The sequence below is a fragment of the Antechinus flavipes genome, chromosome 4 (assembly GCF_016432865.1).
Source record: "Antechinus flavipes isolate AdamAnt ecotype Samford, QLD, Australia chromosome 4, AdamAnt_v2, whole genome shotgun sequence".
Lineage (NCBI taxonomy): Eukaryota > Metazoa > Chordata > Mammalia > Dasyuromorphia > Dasyuridae > Antechinus > Antechinus flavipes.
Window position 1 is genome coordinate 26,400,308 of NC_067401.1, and position 24,272 is coordinate 26,424,579.

At 56.8% G+C, this 24,272-nt stretch overlaps 4 protein-coding genes across 7 annotated transcripts in view; 2 read left to right on the forward strand and 2 right to left on the reverse strand.

The window, feature by feature from the left end:
- The window catches only part of SMG6 (SMG6 nonsense mediated mRNA decay factor), a 179,804-nt gene extending 175,877 nt beyond the window's left edge, over positions 1–3,927 (forward strand). For both annotated transcript variants that reach the window (XM_051992149.1, XM_051992148.1), the window contains exon 19: positions 2,372–3,927. In XM_051992149.1, the coding sequence (XP_051848109.1) occupies positions 2,372–2,502 (131 nt within the window). In that variant the 3' untranslated portion in view covers positions 2,503–3,927. The remainder of the gene's footprint in view (positions 1–2,371) is intronic.
- Positions 1–21,553, forward strand: part of TSR1 (TSR1 ribosome maturation factor) — a 217,732-nt gene extending 196,179 nt beyond the window's left edge. The window contains exon 13 of the mRNA XM_051992151.1: positions 19,069–21,553. Coding sequence (XP_051848111.1) covers positions 19,069–19,268 — 200 coding nt within the window. The 3' untranslated portion in view covers positions 19,269–21,553. The remainder of the gene's footprint in view (positions 1–19,068) is intronic.
- Positions 4,066–9,072, reverse strand: HIC1 (HIC ZBTB transcriptional repressor 1). Of its 3 annotated transcripts, none has more exons than XM_051992154.1 (2): positions 8,936–9,072; positions 4,066–7,230 (listed from the first exon to the last, which is right to left on the reverse strand). In XM_051992154.1, the coding sequence occupies exon 2, from the start codon at positions 7,211–7,213 to the stop codon at positions 5,015–5,017; it is 2,199 nt and encodes a 732-aa protein (XP_051848114.1). In that variant the 5' UTR covers positions 7,214–7,230; positions 8,936–9,072; the 3' UTR covers positions 4,066–5,014. The 3 variants fall into 3 exon arrangements, with proteins under 3 accessions (XP_051848114.1, XP_051848112.1, XP_051848113.1); XM_051992152.1 differs by lacking the exon at positions 8,936–9,072 and adding an exon at positions 7,708–8,222; XM_051992153.1 differs by lacking the exon at positions 8,936–9,072 and adding an exon at positions 7,460–7,700.
- An 87-nt stretch (positions 21,554–21,640) lies between the features above and the next one.
- On the reverse strand, positions 21,641–24,202 carry OVCA2 (OVCA2 serine hydrolase domain containing). The gene is made up of 2 exons (XM_051992165.1): positions 24,022–24,202; positions 21,641–23,563 (listed from the first exon to the last, which is right to left on the reverse strand). Exons 1-2 carry the CDS (start codon positions 24,188–24,190, stop codon positions 23,064–23,066), a joined length of 669 nt encoding a protein of 222 aa, XP_051848125.1. The 5' UTR covers positions 24,191–24,202; the 3' UTR covers positions 21,641–23,063.
- Positions 24,203–24,272: the final 70 nt, after the last annotated feature.

Below are 24,272 nucleotides of genomic sequence, written 5' to 3' on the forward strand. Positions count from 1 at the left end.
TCTCTGACCATGGTCCTCCACAGAATTCTCCGATTTCTGATAGGTCACATACATTGCTTTTTTGATAATTTTATTTCCCCACAGTCCTGGTTATCTAGGCCAAAGTCCCACCAGTCCCTGCGAATGAGGCAGGTCATGTTCAGATCACCTTTCTTAGCAAAGACATTTTCAAATTCTCATATCCCGGCTCTCTCTCTCCACTTCCATTAGCTCACGTCTGAATCCTTGCCATGTATCGGGCCATGGCGGGTCAAGATTGACACAGGATCTGTGGTCTGGAAGACAACCTGCATTTTTACCACTTTTCATTTAAGGAAGGAGGAAAGCACCTGAAAATGTGACCAGTGTCAAAGAAATCAGCCAGCCATATTTGGCCGCAGGCTGCCCATCCTGGTCTATACTTATTCTCTGCTCTTTGCTAGAATAAGACTAGCCTTTTGTGCTTCCATCCCCCCATGCTTGGGCTCTCCCCAGAGGCCCTGAAAGCCTTCAGTACTTTCCCCACTTGTCCCAACCCACTGAATCACTGAGGTTCCAGAGAATTCTCTCCTCCTGAGATGACTTTCATCTTAGTGTTTTCTGCCCACGTTTCTGGCCTCCCCTGGTCCCTCTGTGTCATTTCTTCTATTTAATGGGAGTTCCCAGTACTTCCTAGCTTAGCATCATCTGCAGAATTCATTAGTGCTCTAAAAACTCCAGAGTTGTTCATTCTCACCAAGTTCCCATCTCCTTATATGTCAAGTCTCTTTGTCTTTTTGTGTCTCATTCTCTCTTGTTTATTTTCATAGCGCTAACCTTGGGGACAATCTGGATTGTCCCTTCTCGTCCTTCTCCTGCCCACCTGTCCTGGAGGCCTCACTCCAGAACAGGCTGTCCCCCATCCCCATCTGCCACTTCTTCCCACTGGCTCCAGATCCGCAGAGGTTTCCCAGCCTGTTAATGGGCAGACCCTCTGGGCTCTGTCCTTTCATGCCACTAGTGTAGGACAGGGAGAGAGAGCTCTTAGCCGAATAGGGCTGAAGGCCACCACCTCCATAGAACCTCGCATAGGTGGGCTCCCGGGGATGTTGGGATAGGAAGCCAAGGAACCCTCTTTCTTCGGCCTTGGTCACTCCCCCACTTTCACTCCCCACTACCACCCTTTGGCTCCCCTTCTCAGGAGGCGGCCTCCAGACTCCGGCTGCCACCCTCGGGACCGCCCCTATTGCAATTACATCAGCAGCTGCTGGAGTAATCAAACCCCATTTGTCAGTGTGAATTCTTAGCAGATTAACTTGTCAGATTCACAGAGAAACCGTCACCAAATGTTTATGTGTAAACGATGTTGAATTTTAAAATCATGTGGATTATGGCGGATGGGGCCTGACAAGATGACAGTCTCTGGTTTCTAACAAAGTGCAGTTACCAGTGTCAAAACAGAGGATGTTTATTGTTAAAAATGTCTCAAAGTATCCGCAGAAACCCCTTCGGACCCCTGCCAGCAACACCGGGCCGGGCTGGCCGACCTGGGGCCTGGGCCGGGCTCCCAGCCACCGGCCCCACACTCCCGAGGACTCCAGATCCTGACCATGAATTTGGTCTCTTTAAGAGCATCCTTCGTCCCTTTTGTACCCACTCTGGCCTCTCCCTTATTACATCCGTGGGCCACCCTCCCTTTCCCCATTCCTTTTTCTAGTCCATTACACCATCCAGTCACCATCCTCATCCTTTCCAAGGATGCAGTTGGCAGATCAGACGTGGAGTTTGCAGGCCCCCCGTTCCCTTCCTGTCTGTGCTGCAGACCCAGAACAGCGCATGCTGAGAAATAGGCATTTGGCCATGGAGATGGGGCTTCGGGGAGCTGGAGCAGCTGGAGGATGGCGGGGAGAAAGAAGTGGCACTGAGGAGTCACGGGTGGCTGGCACTGTCTGCCAGGGATGGCCCACCCAACCCCCTCAGGGTGCAGAAGAGGCCCCATTCCCGACTTGGAGAGAGGAGGTCTCCCCCAATACTGAGCCTTATGCCAGAAAGTGCTGAGGAATTCTCCCCCCACACATACTCCCCAATGACTTCTGCCCCCTAGATTCTGGAACAGGATCTCAGCCTTTTTCATGTCCAGGCTCCTTTGTCAGGCTAGTGAAGTCCTCTTTTCAGAACCAAGCTTTTAAATCATAAAATACATTGGATTACAAAGGAAACGATCCTATTGAAATTATACTTTTTAAAATTAAGTTCACAGACCTGTTGATCCAAGGCAAATAGAAAAGCCTACAGAGACTTTGCAGTCCCTTGACCTCCCAAGGTTTGATCTCAGACACCTGGGGAGTACTGGGATGAGGTCCCAACCTTCCCTAACTGTTGCCTCCCCCCCCCCCCCCCTTTTTGGTCACAGATGAGCCGATCCGGCTTCTCCGAGAGGTGGTGCTGCTGACAGATGACAGAAACCTTCGGGTGAAGGCACTGACAAGAAACGTGCCAGTTCGGGACATCTCAGCCTTCCTCAAGTGGGCGCAGGTGGGGTGAGAAGGCCACACCGGGCACTGCCCCGATGGAACCGTTCTCTTGAGGCCGACAGGCGCCACGCGTGGCGTGGGAGGAGCCCAAGCGCCCTCGCCACCCACCCCACCCAGACAATAAACCATCCTCTTCCAACCCACCGCCGTGGCCGTGCTGTGGGGAGCCACTCCCAAGGGTCATGCCCAAGCCAGGACCCTCCTCAGGCAGCAGAGATTTAGCAGGGAGGCTGGCTGGTGTCACCGAGCTGGGGCCCGCCCCTGGCCTTAGGCCTTCTCCCTTCCCTCCTCTCCCCTCCTCTCCCCCATCATTGAAGAAGACAGGGGAAGGGCCTCACCCCTGCAGGAACTTGGGTGCTAATGTGTGCCAGGTTAAGATTTGAGTTGGATGCAGGTGAATGGGCACGAGGGCCATTGGGTCTGGTTTCTTGGCATTTCCCCATCCTTCCTTTGTGCCATGACGACAAGGCACCTCCCCCTCCTCTGGGCCTTGGCTTCTGACCCGGGCTGTGTTTGGGACGCCTCGTCCTAGCAGCAGCCTGGTGGTCGACCTTCCCCTGGGCTGGGCAGACAGACTCGGCTCTTTGCTTCCCCTCCTCTGGGGAGGAGAGGATGGGGTCTAGACTGGAAGGAAGGTTGGTCGTCCCCGGCTCCTCGATGCCGGGTGCCCCTGGAAAGATGTCATCCAAAGCCTACCCTGGCCCCTTCTCTGTGCCCTTCTGCCTTTCAGCCTCCTTTGCCCTCTCCCATGGACATTAGATGCTCCTACCCTAGTTGTTCCAGGTCAGGATCCCACTCCCTTTGCTCTTCTTTTTCATCTCTGCCTTTGTTTCCCTCTCCTTCCCTTTTCTTCTCTCACTACTGCAAACTTCCCTCCTTGGCAGTGAGATGTGAAACTAGTTTGTCCTCTGCTCCCATGTTTCTGTGCTTTGAGGAAACCTGCTTGCCAGGATATCAGAGGGTGCCTGCCCGCTCCTGGAGGTGTCACCCAAGTAGAAGCTTTGTTTCCTGGCAGGGATGGAGTTACCGAGGGGGCTTGGGGGAAAGTGCAGCCATGTTTAAGTAGGACTGGTCCCTGTGGGGGGAGGTGGGGTCTCAGCCTTCTGCAACTCTACAACCACAGCCAGGACCACAGGGTTGGGGGGACAGAAGCCATCATGGTGGCCCAGCCTGCTCACCGGGAGACCACCTCAGTGGTAGTTTGGGGGGGGGGGAACCCAGAGCAAAGTACGGGTGCTGCTCCGAGCAGCAGAAGTGTTCCCGGTTACCACTGGTAGGGGAGGGGGGTGTGTTTTGGGTATGTGGAACCCCCTGCCCCCACTCCCTGGGGCTGAAGCAGAGGCCTGGGAGGAGGGGAACGAGCCCTCTCCTTTCCAGCCTGGTTTGCAAGGCCGGTTTTGTTGTTTTCTTAATAAATTTTTAGTTATGAAACATACCTGAGTCCTAGTCTGGTCTGTTTGCAGCCGGGCTGGGGAGGGAGGATATGGGAGGAGGGGGGGACCGTGCTGGCTTTTTGCTACTCTGACCAAACTCCCCCAGCCCTCGACGCCCCCCCAGGAGAAAATGGCCAGACGTCGGTTACTGCTTTATTGCTGTTGGTTCGAGTATAGAAAATGGAAGCGGCTCCGGGAGAGCCTGTGTACACGGTAAGAAATATACAAACTCGAGAGATGGGGAGAGGGGCGGAGGAGGTGGCCGCTCGGCCCGGGGAGGCCCGGGGCGGCCCGGGACGCATGCAATAAATATCGTTCCGGGCCCCGGGGGGCAAAGGGGAGCTGAAAGGACTTGGGGGACGGGGGGCTGGGGGCTCCTCCCTCCCATCTCGCCTCACAGGGGCTGCGGTCGGAAGGCGAAGTGGGCCCCGGGGGCTGGTGCCACTTGTGCAAAATGAGGAACTTCACATTATCGGTCCCAGGGCGGGGGCGGGGGCACCCCCGGGCCGGCTCAGTCCTCCCCCCGTCCCCCGATTTGCCCTGGCCCTGGCGCCGATTGATTCACAGTGAGAACGGGTGCAGACGCAGTGGCCGGAGGTAGGGCGGGGAGCGCCCCCACAGTGAACCCCAGCGCGGCGGCTGTAGCAGCTCAGGGGCCAGTCGGCTCCCGGTATCGGGAGCGGGAAGACGGGGCAGAGGAACCACAGGAAGAGGCGCGGCTGAGACCGCGGCGTGGGGGCGGGGCGGGGTCGGGGTCTCCTTTGGTTGAAGCTATTATCAAAAATAGAAATCTCCCTTTCCCACCCCCACCCCCACCCCCCACTCCACTCCCGGGCCTCCCCCGACCCGGGCTAAGGCACGAAGCGGTTCCGCCTAGTGTGTGGCCTTGGGGCCGGCCGGAGAGGGGCGGGGGCGGGGAGGGAATCGAAGGAGGGGAGGGCTGCCTCGGTTGCTAGTTGCCGTTGCTGACCCTCCCGGGGCGGGAACTTATCTCCATCGCCCCCCCATTTCATTTCCCACCCCTCCCGGCGAGGAAGGGGGGAGGGCGGTGCAGTGCAGTCCCCGCTCCGGGGTGAGGGGAAGGGACTTCTAAGTAGGGGAGAAGCGGTCAATGGTCCGGCCGTCGGGTCCGCCGGCTAGGTGTGCGCTCTGGCTCAGCACCTCGGCCGCCTTGTCGGGGCTCAGCCCCAGCTGCTCGGCCGTGAACTTGGCCAGCGGGTAGAGGCTCTCGAGCGCCGCTTTGGGGTCGTGCAGGAAGTGCGTGGTCTGGGCCAGCAGCTCGGCCGCCGCCGCCGCCTTGTCTTGCTGTTTGAGACCCAGCTGCTCCGCCGTGAGCCGCGCCACGGCGAAGACTCCTTCGGGGAAGTCGAGCTTGGCCTTGCCGTCGGGGCCCGGCGCGCCCGGCAGGCCGCCCAGCCCCGCCAGCGCCCCGGCCGCGCCGCCGCCCGCGCCCACGGCGTGCATCTTCATGTGGCTGATGAGGTTGCGCTGCTGCGCGAACTTGCCCCCGCAGACCTGGCACTCGTAGGGCTTCTCCCCCGAGTGGATGCGCATGTGCTCCGTGAGCCGGTACTGGCGGGTGAAGCGCATGCCGCAGGCGTCGCAGGCGAAGGGCTTGAGGCCCAGGTGGCTGCGCATGTGGCGGGTCATGGTCCCGCGCTGCGTGAACTTCTTACCGCAGATGGTGCAGGGGTAAGGCCGCGTCAGCCAGTGCGTCTTCTCGTGCTGCCGGAGGGTGGCCGGGTCCTTGTAGCTCTTGTCGCACGAGGCGCAGCGGTAGGGCCTCAGAAGCTCGCCCAGGCCCCCGGGGCCCCCGGCGCCCTTGTCCCCGCCGCCGCCGCCGCCGCCGCCGAAGGGGGGCCCCAGGCCCGCCGCGCCCACGGCCGCCGCTTCGGCCGCCTCTGCCCTCCCGTACAGCGCCTCCTCCTCCTCCACGTGCGCCTCGACGTGTGCGTTGAGCTGCTCCGAGCTGGGGAAGCCCTTGTCGCACGGGATGCAGACGTAGCGGTTGTCGCCGAAGCTCTCGGGCTCTCGGTAGGTCAGGTGAGGGCAGTGGTAGCTGCCAAGGTGGCCCCCGCCCGGGCTCGGCTCCTCGCTGCTGCCCGTCTCCTCGCTGCTGCTCTTGTAGTCGTCCGCGTCGGGTCCGGGCCCGTCCAGACCCGGGTACCGGGGCGGCGGCGGCAGGGGCAGCGGAGGCCCCCCCGGCGAGTCCCCCTCGTCCGCAGGCTCTTCTCCCGCGCCGCGCTCCACGGGAGAGCCGCGGTCCCGCCCGAGCTCGTCCCCGTAGCTGCCCAAGCCCGGCTCGGCCTTCATCCAGCGGTAGATCAGCGCGGGCCCATCCGGTCGTCCCGGGGGCTCAGGCCCGGGGCTGACTCCCGGCCGGAACGGGTCGAGGGGCGGCCCGGCCTCCTCCATCTTCTGGAAGGGCAGGGGCAGCGGCAGAGGCAAAGGCAGGGGCAACGAGAGCGGCGGCTCCTTGTAGGCGGCCCCGGGAGGGCTGCTGTCGTGCCTCGAAGGCGCCTCGCGCTCGCGCTCCCCGGGGTGCGGCCTCTCGGACGCGGACGCGGGGCCCGGGGGACTCTTCTTGGACAGGTCCAGGCCGCAGAGCGGAGAGCAGCGGCGCTCGGGGGCGCAGAGCGACGGCGGTGGCGGCGGCGGCTGAGGGGGCGCCGGACCCGAGGCGTACAGCTCAGCACAGTGGGTATTGACCGGCGCCTCGGCCCCCGGGGGCAGCTCTGCGGCCGAGGCCGGCGGCGGCGGAGGCCCCGAGGGCGCGCCCCCCGGGTAGCAGGCCTGGATGACCGGCGTGGTGGCCCGCAGGCCCCGGCCGGGCCTGCCGTAGGGCGCGTAGCCGCCGCCGCCGCCGCCCCCGCGCAGGTGACAGTACTTGCCGTGGCGCTTGAGCCGCTTTTTACAGAGGGACACGAGGTCCGGGATCTGCAGGTAGCTGGCGGCCGCCAGCACTGCGCCTAGGCTGGGCTCGGCCCCCGGCGCCGCCGCCGCCGCTCCCTCCGCGCCGTCGGCCAGGCGGCCGGTGTAGATGAAGTCCAAGACCAGGCGGAAGACGGCGGGGCTGACCATGTCATGGTCCAGGTTGAGCAGGTTGTCGTGGACCACCAGGGACTTGAGGTAGGCGCTGCTGGCCGCCAGCACGTTCTTGTGAGCCCGGAAGAGTGCGTTCTGCACCACGATGATCACGTCGCAAAGGAACCCTTTGGTGCGTTGGCTGTTGAGCTGCAGCAGCAGCTGTCTGGAGTGTCCCGGCGCCTCCATCGCGTCCAGCATCATCTGCCCTGTGCTCCCACCTGTGGGGACACACCGACACGACAGGACACGACACGACATACGTACACACACACACAAGCACACACAAGCACAGACAAGGTCAGAGCCGATGCTCAAGGGCCACTCTCTCCACCCCACCCCGCTCGGGCAGCCTGAGGGAGTAGCCTCCCGCCACGCCGCCTGCCTCGGACGGGGGATGCGGGAGTTGCTTGCCCCTGCCCGGCTCCCCGCCTGATTGACCTCGGTCACCTGGGCCCGGGAGGCAGCATGTCCTGGAGCCCGGGAGGAGGAAGGGGGCCAGCGGGGCAGGGAAGGATCTCGGCCCCTCTCTTCTCGGCTGCCTTCTTGGTAGAAGAGCCCCAGTGGAGAAAGGGACGGAATGCCCCAGGCCGAGGCCCGGGTACGCAAGTCGGGGACCGGGCGGGGATGGCAAGCGGGGAACTTTCCAAAAATAAATCCGCTTAAGGGGGGGAAATTTCCGCCTCGGAAGAAGTTACCCGATTTCAAGGAAATATCCGCTTCAGAAAAAAGTCATTCAGTCCAGAGGGGAGTGTCCCATTGGGAAGAAAAATTATCCCGATCGAGAGAAAATTCGTTCTTTCGCAAAAGTCCCGGTTTGGGGGAAAAAAAAAGTTATCGGGTTAATGGGGAAATGTGGGGATTGGCGTCGGCATCGGTGCCGGCTGCAGCCCGTGGGTCGGGGGCCGGGCTCGGGCCGAGGCGGTAGAGGCTCCTCCGCGCCGAGTCGAGCCGGGCCGGGCCGGGGATGGGGGCCGGGCCGGGGATGGGGGCCGAGGGGGGAGAGGCTGCCGCTGCTGGGACCGGGGCCGAAGAGGAGCCGCTGCCGCGGCCACGGGCAGAGCGCGAAGGGCCCGGGCCGCCAGCAGGGAGGGCGTTATATCGGGGCAGGAGGCTGCAGCAGGAAGCAGGTGGGGGGGAGGGGGGAGCCACGCAGCTCCCGGGGGAGGGAGGGGGCAGCGCCCCGGGCACGGCGCGGACCCAGCGGCCCTGACCCCGCGCCGATCGCTTCGGCGCCCCGCCCGCCGGCCGGCCAGCTCCCTCCCGGGAGGCCCCCGAGCTCGCTCGCGGAGCCCCTCGGCTGCTCCGCCCGGCCAGCCAGCCGAGGAACTCAAACTTGGGGGAAAAGTTTCTCAACTTGGGATGGGCCGGGAGCGGGAGGCAAGCTAGCGGGCCCCTGCCGCGCCCCTGCCGGCGCGCCTCGTCCCCTCCGCATCCCCTGCGCTGTCTTTCCCACTCCGTTCCGTCCCGTCTCGGACTCCGATGGCAGCGCCGCCCTCCCCGAGCTGCCCCGGCCCGTTACCTGCGACCCCAGCTCCCGCCGGCCGGCCGGCCGGACTCCGCGCTCGCTCGCTCGCTCGCTCGCTCCGGGCCGCCCCGCCCTCCCTCCGGCCGCCCCTCTGCCAGGCGCCGGGCCGTGCCAGGCCAGCGGCCGGCTGCCAGTTCCGCCCGCCCCCCCCCCGCCCATGTGCGGGCAGAGCCCGGGCCCCGAGCCGCTGACCCCCCGGTGAACCCGGCGCCGCGGGCGGGCGGGCGGGAAAAGGATGCGCTGCGCTCCCCCCCGGGGCGCCCCGAGGCAGCGCCGCGGCGCGAGGCTGTCCCGGCCCGGGCTCCCTCCGCCCCGGCCCCGGCTCCGGCTCCGGCTCCGGCCCCGGCCCCGACCCAGAGTCTCTAGTTCCCATCTCCGCGCCCGGTCCTGGGACCCACCTGGGGGGCATGTCGGAAGCCCCAAGCCCGGCTGCCGGCGGATCCAGGTGGAGAGGTGGCCGCGCTCCGCTCCGCCTGCCGGTCCCCCGGCCGGTCCGTCCTCCCGCCCGTCCGTCCTCCCCGCGTCCCGGCCGCGTCTCAGCCCCGCCGCCCGCTCCGCACACTCTTATCTGGAGTGGCCCGGGCAGGGCCGGGCTCCTGGGAGATGGCGCCACCTGGCGGTCGCAAGCGAACACTGCAGCCTCGGAGCCGGGAGGCCCCGCGCACCTGGGCCCTGGGGCGCGCAGGTGCGCCCCCTCGGTTTCCCCACGCCCTTCGCAGCTGTGTCTCTGGAGGACTCCACCCCCCCACCGACCCCGCCTCGCGGGACAGTTGCCGCCCCGGGCCCCGCGTAGCGTGAGGAGTCAGGGGTGGGGGAAAGGTTGGGATGCGCCCCGTCCCTGCCCTTACGCGTGCACTCACACTCACACAGTCTATTGACACACCCTAGCCTCACTTCCCAAGGGGGAGTTCTCCGATAGAGCTGGAGATCTGAGCCTTCGAGAGACACCCCCCTCCCCCAAATCCAAACGGGACCTGGACGGTGGATGTGGAGGTTGAGCCCTCCAGAGGCGCTCGCAGACCTCACTGGCTTCACTTGCACACTCCACAACTAATTGTGTGACCCGGGCAAGACACGGCCTCTCGTGGCCCTAATGTGCTTCTCTGTAAAATGTGGGGGAGGCCTCAACGACCTTTGCCGGCTCTGGAAACCTTTTGCATTTCACCCAACTCCGAACCCAAGTCACAGACGCTGAGACCATCACACCGTGTGGGATCGTGCAGCAGCATCCTCACCTCGGGGGGCAAACCAGCGTGAGCGCGCCTCAGCGCACATCGGGGCACCCAGGTCTCCGAGAGACCTGATGCTCCCTCACACCCGCACCATGCTGCTTCTCTCAGGCAGCTCGCCTTGGCCGCCTCCTCCTCTTTCTCCTCCTCCCCCTCCTCCTCCTCTTCCTCCTCTTCTACCTCCTTTTTCTTCTCTTCCTCCTCCTCCACCTCCTCTTCTGAAATCCTCATCTTTCTTTCCAACCCATTCCACAACCTCAACAGGTCCTCCAGTGGCAGCCTTGCTGTGGTCTGGAGAACAGTGATAGAAATTCAGTCTCAGAGACTGCTGCCGCCAGTCAGCCATCCCAGCGCCTCAGACCGAGCCTCTCTTCTCTCCCGTGGGTGGGATGGATTTGGGGGGAAGGTGAGGAATGGGCAATGTTTCTACTAAGGGTTCAGGGACCTGTGTGTGTGTGTGTGTGTGTGTAACAGCCACGCTTCAAACGTATGCTTTACTTGAGAACATCTCCCCCCACCCTTTATTCTAGAGGTACACTTGGCTCCTTTGGGACACTCCCCCTGCCCTTCCCCTCCTGCAGCAGCCCCAGTTTCTCCCAGTCGGGATATGATTCTGTCCCACGCAGGATTCTTGCTTTCTGTGGGGGCCAGGGCACTCCGGGAAGCGAGCAGCCCAGGATAGGAGGGTCTGTTACTTGGACACAAGCAGGTGATCCGAAAATCTTCCCGAGTGTCCCCCCTGAGTAGCCCGGTCACCCCTAACCTAATGCCTGCCCCTCCGTTGGGGCCGCTAGGCCCGGAGCAGACAGGCTGCATGCAGTGTGCCTCGTGGAGTGCCCGGTGGGGAGGACTGTACCTCCGCTCACTTGGGCTATGCTGGCTAACGGGGGTCCCCACGTTGGGCATTCAACAGCCAGAGCCTCTGATCCATTCCACCTTCCCCCACCTTCCCCTCCCTAACGGGGGCGGGGATGGTAGCAGCGGCGGCGCGAAAGGTTGCCATGGTAACCGATGAGGTTTGTACAGATCTCTTTTCTCCAAGGCCTTGGGGAACCTGGCAACCGGGCCGGGGGGCTGCGGTGGACAGGATGGGGGGGCGCCGTTCCTATTCTCCCACCCCCAGCTCTGTCCTCAGCCTGCGGCCCCGCGGGGAGGTCGGGGCTGAGTCACCCTGCCATGGGTATCGCGGTTAGCATGAAGTTAGTCCTCGAGCGTCAGGGCAAGCTCCCCTGGAACCTCGGGAGCTCGGGGCCCCAAGCAGCCGACTTTGCCCTAAGCTTTCCTCCCAGCCCGGGGTGGGGGGGAGGGGGGGCGGAGGGTCTGGGACTCAGTGACGCGGAGGGACTTCCTAGCAGCTTTAAGGAAGCCTGGTTCGTTGGAAGGCCCAGAACTTTTTCATCCGCCGCCAATTTTCCGAGCTCCGAGAGCCACCGCCCCTCGTCCCCCCAGAGCAGACACCAAGGTCTTCGGCGCCCTCCAGAGGCGCTTCCAGACCTCAGCGGATTACCACCAGACGGGCTTTGGCCGCCTCCCAGCCCGCCCCGTGCTGCCCCAGCCCGAGCGTGGAAACGCCCGCCTGGCATTCCCATTCAGTGCCTGGGCTCTGAGCTCCCCGTCTCAGATTTTTGCCCCACCTGTCGAAGAATTCCATTTTAATGTCCAAGCCTAGTCTTTCCCTTCTCTCTCCTCCCCGGTTCGCCTCCGCCTCTCTTCCCAGGCCCTTCGATCACTCCCCCTCCCCTCTTCCCTTCCCTCTCTATCCTGACTCTGTGGTCCCTGCCTCCACCTTTTTGTTTTCTATCCAGTTTCTATCCCACTCCTCACTGCAGTTATCCACTCTTTTCCTCCTTTCTCTCCCCTTCTTTTTCGTCTCCATCTTCTTTTATCCACTACTCCCATCTCCCTGTCTCATTCCCATTTTCCTGACCCTCAATATTTCCATCCCATCCATTATCCCCATCTTCCATCCTATATCCAGTCCCTCACATTCTCTGTTCTTCCTTATTTCCACCTCTCTCCATCCTATAAGCTCTTCCTCCCTCTCACTCCCCTCCTCACTTCCCTACTCCCCCCACCCAAAATCCCAATCTTATAGATCCAAGACGTCTCAGGTTTGCTCCTTCCTGACATTGCAAACACCATTTCATGCTGCCTGCTTTCCCCTCCCCAGCCCCAGGGCTCATCTTCCCAGTATCTCCTATTTTCTGACATCTACCACTTCTCCCTAAGAATTCCTTTGCCTGCCACTCCCAATTCCATGCTTGGGATCAATTCATTCCCTTTTTGATTCTCTCCCTTATCCCTCTCCTGAAAGGCATCCTCTCTGCTCTTTCAAGTTTCTCTTCCATTTGAGGGACAGAGGTGCAGAACAAAGGAGTATGATGTCCTTTTTAGGCAGCCTAACTTGCTCCATCAAACTTCTTGTCCACATCAGAACCATCAGCCCTTCCTCCCCAACCCCTGTCCTCTTCTTCCAGTGGTCATTTTCCAGTTCAGTTCTTATCCATCCTTCCCGATTCTGACTCTTCCTCTGAGATGGCCACATTAGCCAAAGGACTAGACTCATAATTCTGCCCTCCATTAAAGGTCTTTTTTTCAACCCATCTCTCTCCATCCCCTTCCCCACAGTTTCTGGCTTGAACAGAATCCTTTCTCTCTTAGTTTAAACTGATCCCATTCATCGCAATGGCTCCATTTCACCCATGAGACTTCTCCAACTGGATGAGCATAGGAGCCTTCTCCTCCTCTCCATTTTTTTTTACCCTTTTTTTTTGTTGTTGTTGTTTACCCTTACCCCCCATTGCCCATGGGCTAAGCACAGTTGTGTGTCTGTATTCACATGATTCTCTTGCACTCCTAGGCAGTGAATGGCACAGAACAACGTGCTGGTTCCCCACGTCAGCCACAACCCCGTTATCACTTATCTTTCACTCTTCACTTCACCTAATTCTAGCTAGATAGTGGCTCGACCAAAGAGGGATAGGGCTTCCTCCCCTTTCTTTACTAACAAGGAAGGGAATTATAGACCTTGTCTAATTTATAGAGCTAGAACTGATGGAGACCTCCCAAGCCATGCAGCTGGCCCTTCCCTTTACAAATGAGTCAATCAAGGCTCCAGAGGTGAAATAAGAGACTTGCTTAAACTCAGAGAGTGCCTGATCCTCTGCTCTGTAGCCAGCACTTTTTTCCATTTTCATTACCAAACTTGTTAGATCCCTATTCCAAACTTTCCTCCCTCTCCCTTGTTTTTCTACTGATTAAGATAAAGCTTTTTCAGAATCAGAGATCATTGGGTTTAGAGCTAAAAGGAATCTTGGGTTTTCTAATGCAATCCCCCTCATTTTGACTGAGGTGGGACAAGAACAACCTGTCTAGATCTGGCACTGTTTTCCACTGCCCCCATGACTGACCTCCACCCTCCCTGACTAATAGAGCTGCTCCCCCTATTTATTCTCTGCTCTCTATTCCTCCTATACTTGCTGCTTCATCGCCAGAACCCTCTCAGTGTACTGTTCAAGCTCTCCTTTTGACCTCCAGGGTCCTTCCAACCAGGCACAGCACAAGCTGTTGCATCTGCTTGTGTTCCTCGCCTCCCTGAACACGGTCTTGCTTTCCTCCTTCCCTGTCTTTCTTCTTCCCCCTTTTCTCCCTTCTTTCCTCCCTCTCTCCTTCTTCACCCTTTTCTCCCTTTCCTCCTTCTCTCCTTCTTCCCCCTTTTCTCCCTTCTTTCCTCCCTCTCTCCTTTCTTCTTCCCCCTTTTCTCCCTTCTTTCCTCCCTCTCTCCTTTCTTCCCCCTTTTCTCCCTTCTTTCCTCCCTCTCTCTTTCCTTTTCTTCTCTCCTTTTTCTTCTGCCTGCCTTCTCTCCTTCTTTCCCCTTCCTGCCGCACCCCATAGGTAGTGACATCCCTCACGTTGTCGTGGTAGTTATGACGCTACTCTATGACATCAGGGTGCCACAGAGAAGGGAAATGTGTTAGACCTTTGAAGCAGCTAAGGCCCAATTCCCCAAGCTTAAGAGCTAAGAACTGGCTAAGGGCAGCAGGCAGGAACTTCCCTCTTTGCCTGTAGAGAATCTTCCTGTTCATAATGCCACTAGTTGACGTGATTACTTCGCCCTTTACCCCTGACAAATTACTTCACAAGCTCTCATCGGAGCTTCACAAAAGGTCTGTGGAGCAGACCTGTGGTCCGGGAAATATCCTCCCTGTTTCACAGATAGGGAAACTGAGGCGCTGAGGGATCATGGGATTTGCCCGAGTTCACCCAGCTAGGAAGGGCCAGAATCGAACTGCAGCCCAGGTCCTCTGTATCCGAATCCAGATCAGATGCTTTCCACCAGCCCACAGCTGAATCAAACCAGATTCAGAGTCTTCGTCTCCGTGGACATTTCCCTTCTCGCTGAGCCCTAGACCGCCAGTCACTGATGCTTCCCCAATCCAAGGCAGCGCTGTAGTAGAATGCCCCTAGAGTGGGGAGACGCCCTCCTTTGGCCCCCTAGGGAAGGACCCAATGAGTGAATGGAAACGTGTGAAATTAGCTGTGGTTGTGGGCTGCTCCCCCACCCCTATCCCGTCTTTCTATCCGTTGTCTCCAGACGGGACCCCTCAGAGCACTAGCTTTGGGGCTGCCGGGGAATTTACCACCTTCCTGTCTCAGGATCCTGAGCTAATGAGGACTCCTTTCAGAACCAGTTGCCCCCCCCCACAACTCCCCAAAAGCTCACTACGTTCGGCCCTTCCTCCCCGGCTCCCCCTCCCCCGGCCACCGGCGCTATAAATAGCCCCTCTTCCCGTTTCCTAAATTCCCTGCTGACGTCGGAGCTACGTCAGTGTGTAGGAGCCGCGGCCGCATGAATGAGGAGCCGGCCGGAGTACTATCCCAGCTATAAAAGCTGCGGCGCGGTGGCGAACTGCTGCGGGAGCCGAGCTGCGGGGGGCTGGGACGCCAGGGCAGCCGGCCGTCCAGCGGACGTCTGGCTGGCTGCCTCCGCCAGGTAAGAGAGAGCCGGGAGCGGGCGAGGGAGGTGGAGATGAAGGAGGCGGGGGAGGGTCTGAGCGGTGACTAGGAGCGCTGGGAGACCAGCGGGGGCCGGTCCGGCACGTGCTGCTTCCTAGCTGCCCTTCCCGTCCCTAGGTCGGAGACCGCCCCCGCTCGGCCTCCGGAGGGATCTCTTGGACCTCAAGAACTGTGGAGGGCTTGCCGTGGTCCTGTCAGAGTCCTCTCCACCTGGGGAGCCCCTGGCTAGGTTGGGTAGATGGGAACGCACAGCTGTTGTATTCTCTTTTCAGTCTCTCTCTCTCTCTCTCTCTCTCTCTCTCTCTCTCTCTCTCCCTCCTTCCCTCCCCCTCCTCCCTCCCTTTCTCTTGTATTGAACCCATCCACCCTCTCCTAAGACCCCGGGACAAGGCTGCAGCAAAGCCACTCCGTCTAGGTCCCTGCACCCCCCCAGCTTCTGTCCCAGAGGGAGAGTGGAAGAGCCAGACGCCAAGAGCTAGCTCTTTTGGTTCCTCTGCTTCCTGCGCCATCCTAGGCAAGGAGGGGGAGGGAGGGGGGGACGGGAATCCGCCCCCTTTCCACACTCCCCTGCCCCAAGTCCGGCTCCACCTGCCTAGCACCTCGACTTCCCCGGGAGGGCCCATTCCCGTGGACTCCTTCCCCTCAGTTCGGTAGCTACATGCACCCCCGCCCCTTCTCTGCAGCGGTGGTGGTTTGGTGACTCAGCCTCGGCGGCCAGAGCCGGGAGTGGGGGTGCGGGAGAGGGAAGGACGTGCTTCCCACCACCGCCCTGCCCCCTCGTGGAATCACTCCGTTTCCCCTGGCTTCACTGGACTTCGAGTCTTTCCAGGAACCCCTTCCTCGCATTTCTCTCATCACCCAGAGATCCAGCTCATCTCCTTCAACCTCTCTGGATCCCTCGCTCCAAGCCGCCTTCTCTCTTACAAACATCTCCCTCCCTCCACTCTCATCCCCTACCCCCCCACTCCCTCCCCTGAGGAGGGTTCCCAAGGCTCGGAGCTGTCCTCTCAGCACCAAGAGTAAGCGAGGCGGCCGCTGCCCGAGCTCCACTCAGCGTCCCGCCTCTCTCATCCTCCCCCTCCCACTCCCACCCCCCCGCAACATCTCCTTTCCCAGACCCCTTCCCCCCTCAGCCACCGGAACTGCCCCCTCCTTCTCCCCTCCCCCGCTGCAGCCTCCCACGTCACACTAGTCCTGACGTCAGGGGCCGCGTGCTGAGCCCCCATGTTCTGGCACTTTGGAGGGGAGGGGGGAGAAAAGGGAGCCTTTAATCCTGGGGATGCGTCTGTCTCTCCTGGCAGCTCAGGCTCCAGCCGCTTGCCCCAGCCCCTGTCCAGAGCCTCTGCAGAGGCGGCGGGAGGAGGAGGAGGAGGATTCATTCAGGTCCGGCCCGGGCAGCGCGCCGGCACCTTGGCTCTAGACTGCTTACTGCCCGGGCCACCCTCAGTAACAGTCTCCAGTCACGGCCACCGACGCCTGGCCCCCGCCCCTGGACACCCGGACGCTCCTGGAAGCCTCGCAGATTCTCGTCGCCCCCTTCAACATCTTTGCCCCAGAATCTCGTCTGGGCTCCCTCCCCAACCCCCTCCTGCAAACTGTACTCTCTACGGTATTCCTGAATGTAGCCCCCAAACCCTAGACCCGACAGCCTAGATGAGCCCTAAGGAGTGAGGGTGGGGAGTGCCGCGAATAGGAAAGTGCTGCCTCCCCAGCGGGCCCTGGCTCTGGGCAGCCCTCCAGCCGGAGGGCCCATATTTGGAGCTATCCGTGGTGCTGATCCCAACGGACTGCTTTCCAGCCGGAGCCTTTTTCGCCCCCTAACATCTCAGGGCTGCTGGGCTGCGTCTGAACCCGGAGCCAAGGCTCGGGGCGGGGGGCACGTAGACCCTCGGGAAATGCCGCAGTCCACTTCCAGCCTGCGGCCCCTTACATCCGGGACTCCAGGACCCCCGCCTGGAGAATTTCAGGGAGGAAGCTCAGAGCCAGACATCTATAGCCTTAAGCCCCTCTGGGACCCGAGGCTGTTCCTCCTGAGTGCCATTCCCCAGAACTGCGTAGGTCCTCTCCTCCTCTCTAATTACCCCCCTCCACCCACAGCTTAGCCTTAGCCCCCGCCGTAGGCTCTGACGTCAAGAGGCTACAGAGATGCCGTCACTCGCGCGCCCGCCCCCTTCCCTCTCCCCCCCCCCGCCCCGCGTCTCCAGGGCAACCGTGGCTTTCGATTGTTACTGTGGGAACCGGGGGTAACAGTCTACAGCCATGGTCGCCCCGCAGCACGCCCACGCGGCCGTTCCTCCCCCCCACCCCCACCTCTAGCGCGCGCGCTCATTCGCCCGCCCCGTCTGAAGGAGGGAGGGAAAGAGGGGAGGGGTAGGGAGGTGGGACAATAGGCGGGGCGCAGGCTGAGGGGGGCGGGGCCAGCTACTCCCGGACCCCCACCCCTCCTTTGATGAGTGGCAGGAATTAGACACCCTTGGAGGCAAAGCTTTCCATCCTCCTGCCACCTTTCGGAACCATTTGAGTCTAGGAGACACAGCATTCCTGGGTCTACAACAGCCAAACACGACTTGAAGGGCCGATCCCACCGCCGCCCCCTTCGCAAAAGGAGAGCAGCACAGACAAAAGCTACTGAAGACCGCGGCCATTTGTCACAGTGAGTCTGTATCTATGTCTGTCGCCATGAGTCTGCATAGTGCCCCTTCTCTCAGGCACACGTTCTTCCCGGTTCTTTTCTCACCCCTAGAGATACAGTCTTCCCATCAATCCCTCCCTTTTTTTTCTTGAAAATCTCCCCGGCCCAAAATGAGAAAGGGGGGACTTGAAGGCAAATCTTATTGTTTATGTCCGGATGACATCTTTAACACCTGCATCGGACTCTTGAGTTGGTCAGATCTTCCAAGGATGAATTTGAGACTAGAATTGTGCCAGGGTCTTTCTCCCCCCTCTCCCCCCCCCCCCAATATCCACATCCAAAGGAAAAAAGCTGCTGGTGAGGATAATCATGCTGAGAATAGGAGACAGAGACCCAGAACAGAGGGAGGGAGGGAGAAAATACGAATGGCTTAATCTATTATCAGCAGAGTCCCTCCTCTCTTTCACTAACACTCTTTGCCCAATAGTATGGCAATAGCAAATCAGAGAAATCACGCTCTCCTAGGCTACCTGAGTTCTACCAGGTAAAGCAGTTCTAAGTTCATGTCTCCAGGTCTTAAGTAATTTTAGCTATGGTGCGGCAGGTATTCTGCTCTTTCTGAAGCCTCACTGCCCAAACTATAACAGGGCCCACTTTGCAGATGGGTAAGCCCAAAGATAATGGAACATCCTAGGTATTAGTCCCTACCTTGTAAGGCAATAGGCTGTGGGTTGAAATTTTCCTATTCCATTTCTATAGAGTGAACTTTGCTTTTCTATATAATTATATCCAGGGAAAATGTGTTGGGCCTAGAATCTACAAGCTAGAATGTAAGGGTTAGGAGAGAGCTGAGAATTAGTCCAACTCCTTCCTTTTATTAATAAGGAAAAGGAGACTAGTAGTGGAAGTGATTTCCTTAAAGTGATATTTGTCGCCTTTTTGCGTCATCTCTCAGCTAATCCAGGTTTTCTGGCTCCTTCCTAACCTTAGTTCTTTTCATTCAATCAGTGTCCCACAGACAGCTGGGAAGTTTGGTTCTGAGAACTGTTATGCTTTGTATGTCTGTAGACCAGTCTGTGGAGAAAGAAGGTAGGGAAGGAAGACCAAGAATCAAGCAGAAAGAGAAAGTTGTGTCTAAAATGGAGAAAGGTGGTACATTCTTGGCAGAAGGGATGAGATCGCAGAACCACTTTAGACATTGTTCATTTTACAAATGAGGAAGCCAAAGCCCAGAAGACAAGTAACTTATTCAGGAACCACATAACTTATCAACAGGGGAGCTAGAAGTTCTGAGGTAAATGAGGGGTCAGTTTCCTTGAGTTTTCTTACAAGGCAGCATAGAGCATTGCTGGATTAGGAGTCAGGACCTGAATTTTGCTCCCAGCTCTGATACATATCTAGCTGTGATACCAAGCAATTCAGATCACTTCTGGGCTTCAGTTTCCTCCCCTGAAAAATGAGGTCTTTCTTTGGTTATCCTTCTCAATTAGTTTTAAGTGTTAATCTACTCTGCCCATCTTCATCACCACCATTATCATCAGTATCATCTCTATCATTATAAGTGCTTTGATTGGTTGGTTTCCCTTCTCTCCCTCTCCCCTCCCACTATCCAAAGTACCATCAAAACATTTTTTCATTCTTACAACTCTGAGAGGCAAGCACAGCAAGCATTATTTTCTAGATCAAGAGATGGAGGTGGGAAATCTCACACCTACTAATCTCATACCCTTTTCCTCATTTCCCTCAGAGTATTCATCTCACTTTCTCACAGATTCTTCAAAGTTAGAATCTTATCTAACAAACACTCTTGTATCTCATGACTGTGCACATGGCTGCCTGGGTTCCAATGCCTAGAGTTTGGAGATTGGGGGTGGGAGAAGAAAATAAGTATTCAGTGGAGGGGGAAGAGGAAAATACAACTCAAAATCCCAGAAGCCTTAGGAAAGGGGCTAAGAGTACAAATGAGATATATCAAGAGTATAAGTGATGAACGTGGGAGGGGCTATTGGCTTATGTGTGAAGACAAGAAAGAAGCTTGAATGTATTTCATTCCCCACAATACTGTTTTGGTCCTTTGTCCCATTTCTCTGTCCTAATCTTTTTACTACAGACTTACTTACTCAGATGTATATTCAAATCTAGAATCAATAGCTAAAGAAAGTAAAAGGATTCAAATCTACAATCTTGATTCCTAGAACACCCCTAGGTCATAGTTCCCTGCCATGTCAATTTTTTTTTTAAACACTCTTTAAAAGACTTCAGACTATGCTTTCCTCCTTATCATGTGGAGTTATATCTTTAAATTGAGGCTCAATACTAGATTGACACTGGGAGTACAGTTGGGTGAAGTTGCCAATCAATAAATATTTATAAAGTACCTATTATGTTCCAGGAACTATGCTAAAGTTCCGGGATACAAAAAAAAAGGCAAAAAACAAAGGCAAGGAGTTTACATTTTAACAGGGAAACAAATATATGCATGCAAGCTATCTACAGAATAAATAGGAAAATTAATGGGGAAGGCACTGAAATTATGAGAGACTAGGGGAAAAGCTTCCTGTAGAAAATGGGATTTTAGTAAAAGAAGCCAGGGAGACCAGTAAATGGAATAGAAGAGTAAGCACATTCCATGCATGGGGGACAGCCTGAGAAAATGCCCAGACCAGAGAGAGGATCTTGTTCATGGTATAGTCAGAAAACCAGTAGTTGGGGGAAGGTGAGAGGAAAGGATAAGGTGTAAGAAACTAAAAAGGTAAGAGGGAGATGGATTATGAAGTATTTCAATGCCAAAGTATTTTGTACTTGATTCAGAAGGCAATAGGAAACTGCTGGAGTTCATTGAGAAAGGGGATGAAATGGTCAAATTAGTTACTTTAGGAAAATCATGTGAGTGGTTGACTGGAGGACAGATCCAAGTGGGGAGCGGGGAGAGGCTTTTGGCAGGCAGACCCCACAGCAGGGGTCTGCAGTAATTCAGGGGTGAGGTCACAAGGGTCCTGCACAGGTGATAGTGCCCAAAGTGAGAATATATTCCAGAGAGATATTGCAAAGGTGAAATTGACAGGTGTGGACATGGGAGGTACATGATAATGAGGAATCCTCCTAGGTTATTAAGTCTGAAGGACTGGGAGCCTGCTAATAGAAGGAAAGTAAAAGGGGTGAGAGGATGATAATGACTTCTGTCTGGCCATGTTGAGTTTAAGATGTCTATTGGACATAAAACTGGCGATATGTGAAAGGCAGTTGGAAGATGCAAGATTGGGGGTCAGCAGAGAGGTAGATCCTGAATATCATCAGAATGGATTCTCAAGCTGTTAAAAGTCTGAGTATGCCCTCCTTTGTCCCCATTCCTACCACTCTGCCAGGAGGGGAAACTGAATTACTGCCCTCCATCAGAGAGGCTGAGGGCAACACACAATCCCCAGGCCTTGGTCCCTGAAATCAAACACTAAACACTTCAGAAGATGGGGCCATCCCCCAAAATGAAAGGAGTATATACACACATTTCTGAATTAGTGTGTAACAGGTTTTCCCTGGTCTGAGTCAATCAGGGAGGACAATATCCCATGTTCAGACAGCAGCAGGTAAGGCCAGGCACTGAGTGGAACATAAGGTGGAAGGCAGTGGGGGGAGAAGAGTGAGGGGCTGGGCAGTGACTGGGAAGCCACTAACTGTGCAACCCAAGGCTAAGGTTGTTAGGCTCAGCTCTAGCGGTTATACAGGATGTCAGACTTTGTTCTGTGACTCAATTTTACAACTAGATATTCATCTTTCTTTTCCCTGGGCCTTTGAGGATCTCAGCAGACACTTGGGCATAAAGCCCAAGTCCATCCTTGGAGAGGCCTAAGAGCCCAGGATAGTTGGGGAAACCCTGGAAAGAAGCTGTAAGTAGGATGAGGTTCCGAGCGAAACAATTGGAAGGGAATGCATACTAAGTGCATATTAAGGAGAGCTAATTAGCCCCAAATCCAGCAAAGTAGGCAGAGCTACACTGGGCACCAATGTCTGGCTGAGCAAGAAAGCTTTTTCCTCTTCATCCATGGACAAAACACCACCTTCAGGAGATCAAGAATGGAAAATTCAAACCAAAAAAACCCTTGTGTGTGTGTGTGTTTTCTGCATTTGTCCTGGTACACATGGCTGACACACTCAGGTACTACCCAAGGCACCAAATTTACACTCATTCATTCAAAAAGTGGTTATAAACATCAACTATGAAACAAAGACACAAGATAGTTTCCATTTATTACACACAAACACAAAATCATTTCCAGAAAGGAAGAACATTAGCAAGTGAGAGTGGGGGGGGGGAGTCAGGAAAGGAGATTTCTAAAGTAGGAAACCAAGCTTTAAAGATAGGGACCAACAAGGAACAGACATCAGGATTGGATCCAAAGGACAACCCTATACAAAGACATGTGGATAGAAGATATATGGGGAATGACTGCTCATTTCATTAGAAAAGATATAGCATGCAAGAGGAAGTGAGAATTGTACAGTAGTAGATCTGGAAAGACAGGCTGGAAGCCAGATTATTGAGGGCTTTCTAAAACAAATTAATGTTTTATCCCTATAGTCTTAACAGGGAGTCATTGGAGCTGATGTAAACAGGAGAGGAATACGGCCCAACCGGGGCTTTAAGAATATGACATAACTGTGTAGGAGGGATAGCAGGGAAAATAAGAGACAGGGCATCCAATTTGGGCAAGAGATGAAAAGAGTTTGAAATATAGTGGTAAATGTTTGAGTGGAGAGATGGGGACAGACAAGTGAACAGACAAGATTACAACCAAATGGGAATGTGAGGGAAGGATGACTCCAAGACTGCAAAGGTAGGGGCCTACAAAGGTGGCGGTAGCAACACAAACAGGAAAGTTAGAAAGAAAGTTTGGAGCTAACAATTATGCCTGACTTTGATATGCCTATCAAACATTTAATAGGCAGTTTGGCAAAGCTAGATCGAGGAGTTTTATTTCAATATAGATGTTCATTAATGAAAAGAGATCACTTGCAGGACAGAGTAAAAAGCTCTGTGGTGATTGATGATCCACTTGCAAAGAATAGGACAAAGAGAACCAAGGGAGAATAATGTCAAAAGAACAACACACAGAGGTGGTTGTCAAGAAGCAAGCACTTCAATGTTCAAAAGTGTGCTCAGCCAAAGCTACTTAATTTGGTTTTTGGGGTTGATCTGAGACTCCCACCATAAAACCTAGTACATGAGTGTATACTAGGGAAAGACACATCAAATGTCAAAACATATGCTTTATTGGATGGTAATTAACAGCATATGTTTTAACACTTCTCCAAATCCACCCTGTTTCCTACCTACTATTAGCCCAATACACCTGCCTTAAATTCTCTGTGAATCAGCCCACCCATTTCATGGTGTAAAAACTGCCTCCTGTGTCCCCCTTTTTGCTCTCTTCTCTGTGGAATCTCCCTTCCCTTGATGAGAGTTCGCCATGCTGCTCTTTTCTGGAAGATGTGCATAGCTTGAGCCCCAGGGTACCAACATTTCTCTCGGTTGATGATGGCCAGGAGCTGCAGCCATGACAAGGAAGGTTGCTGGTAAGAGCGGCTGGTAAGAGCTTCAAGTATCCTCAATGCTCTGCTGAAGGGACAGAGCATCAAGGGAATCCAGAAATGTCACTTTGCAAACTGGTCCAGGAACTTGAGATACACCTGGCGCTGGGGAGAAGCAGCTGGAATGAAGTGGCCACCGGGGTGGGAGAGAGTGACTGCCCCGGAGAAGCAGCCAGCCAGTTCAAGACTCTCCTGAGTAGGGATGACCCGATCAGTCTCTCCCAGCACATGCAGTGAAGGTAGCAACAGGGGCGCCTGCAGGAAAGGTGGGGAGAGTCTGGGGCCTCTTGGGCGAAAACCAGAAATCAAGATGACAAATCGAGGGAGGGGGAAGCGGGAGTCACCGGCCTGTCCCAAGGCACACACTAAGGCTGCCAATGCTGCCCCTTGACTAAAACCAAGGAGTCCGTCCAAGGGCCCGAGTTTGGCCATTGCTTGCTGAACCACCCCTAAGGCTTCCTCCAGGCCCCGGCATTCTGCGGGCTCCTCTAGGGCAGAGAATACGGCTGCTTCAGGCTCTGAAAACCACCATCCTCGAGGTTCTTCCTCTGGGGAATAGGGTCCTATGGGAGCATGACAAAAAGGTGAGCCAGAGCTGCCAGGGGGGAGGGAGGGGCGCCGGGAAGAGTCGAGGTAGGGCCGAGGCCAAGTCTTAGCCAAGGATTGGAACATGGGGGGAGGGGAGGAATTGTGAAAGATGGGGATGGGTCCGAGTCTTACCCCAAAAAGGCAGGGGCAAGGAGGGGAGGGGTCGTAAGAGGTGGAGGCGGGGTCAAGCATGAGCCAGGATGGGAAGGAGCTCGAGGGGGGCAAACAGATGCAGGTAAAAGAAGCGGGGGGAGGGGAGGGGGAAGCCTTTCTGTACAAAAAAATAGGAATGATCTCGGGAGGGGGGGAGGGGAAGATCCGATGAAGGACCCCAGGGGCGGGGGCTGCGGACCTGGATGGAACCTCCAGGAGCTAACAGAAGAGGGCGGAGTCCCACGTGATTGGAGGGGGCGGGACCAGACTCCTCACTCACCATGTGCAGGGGCGGGCTCTGGGATGGGGTGCGGGCCGCTGAGGTAAAGAAGCTCAGCGCGGCCTCGCAGAGCCTTCCTCAGAGACCCGGTTTTCTCGCGGAAGCCCCGCTCGCTCTGTCTAAAGCCGGCCAGGCACAGAATTCGCAGCAAAGGTCGTGGCTCCGACATGGCGACACCGGCCCGGAGAACAGGAAGCCGCTTAGCCAAAGCGGAACCGGAAGTGACTGGCTGAGCAAAGGGGCGTGTCCAG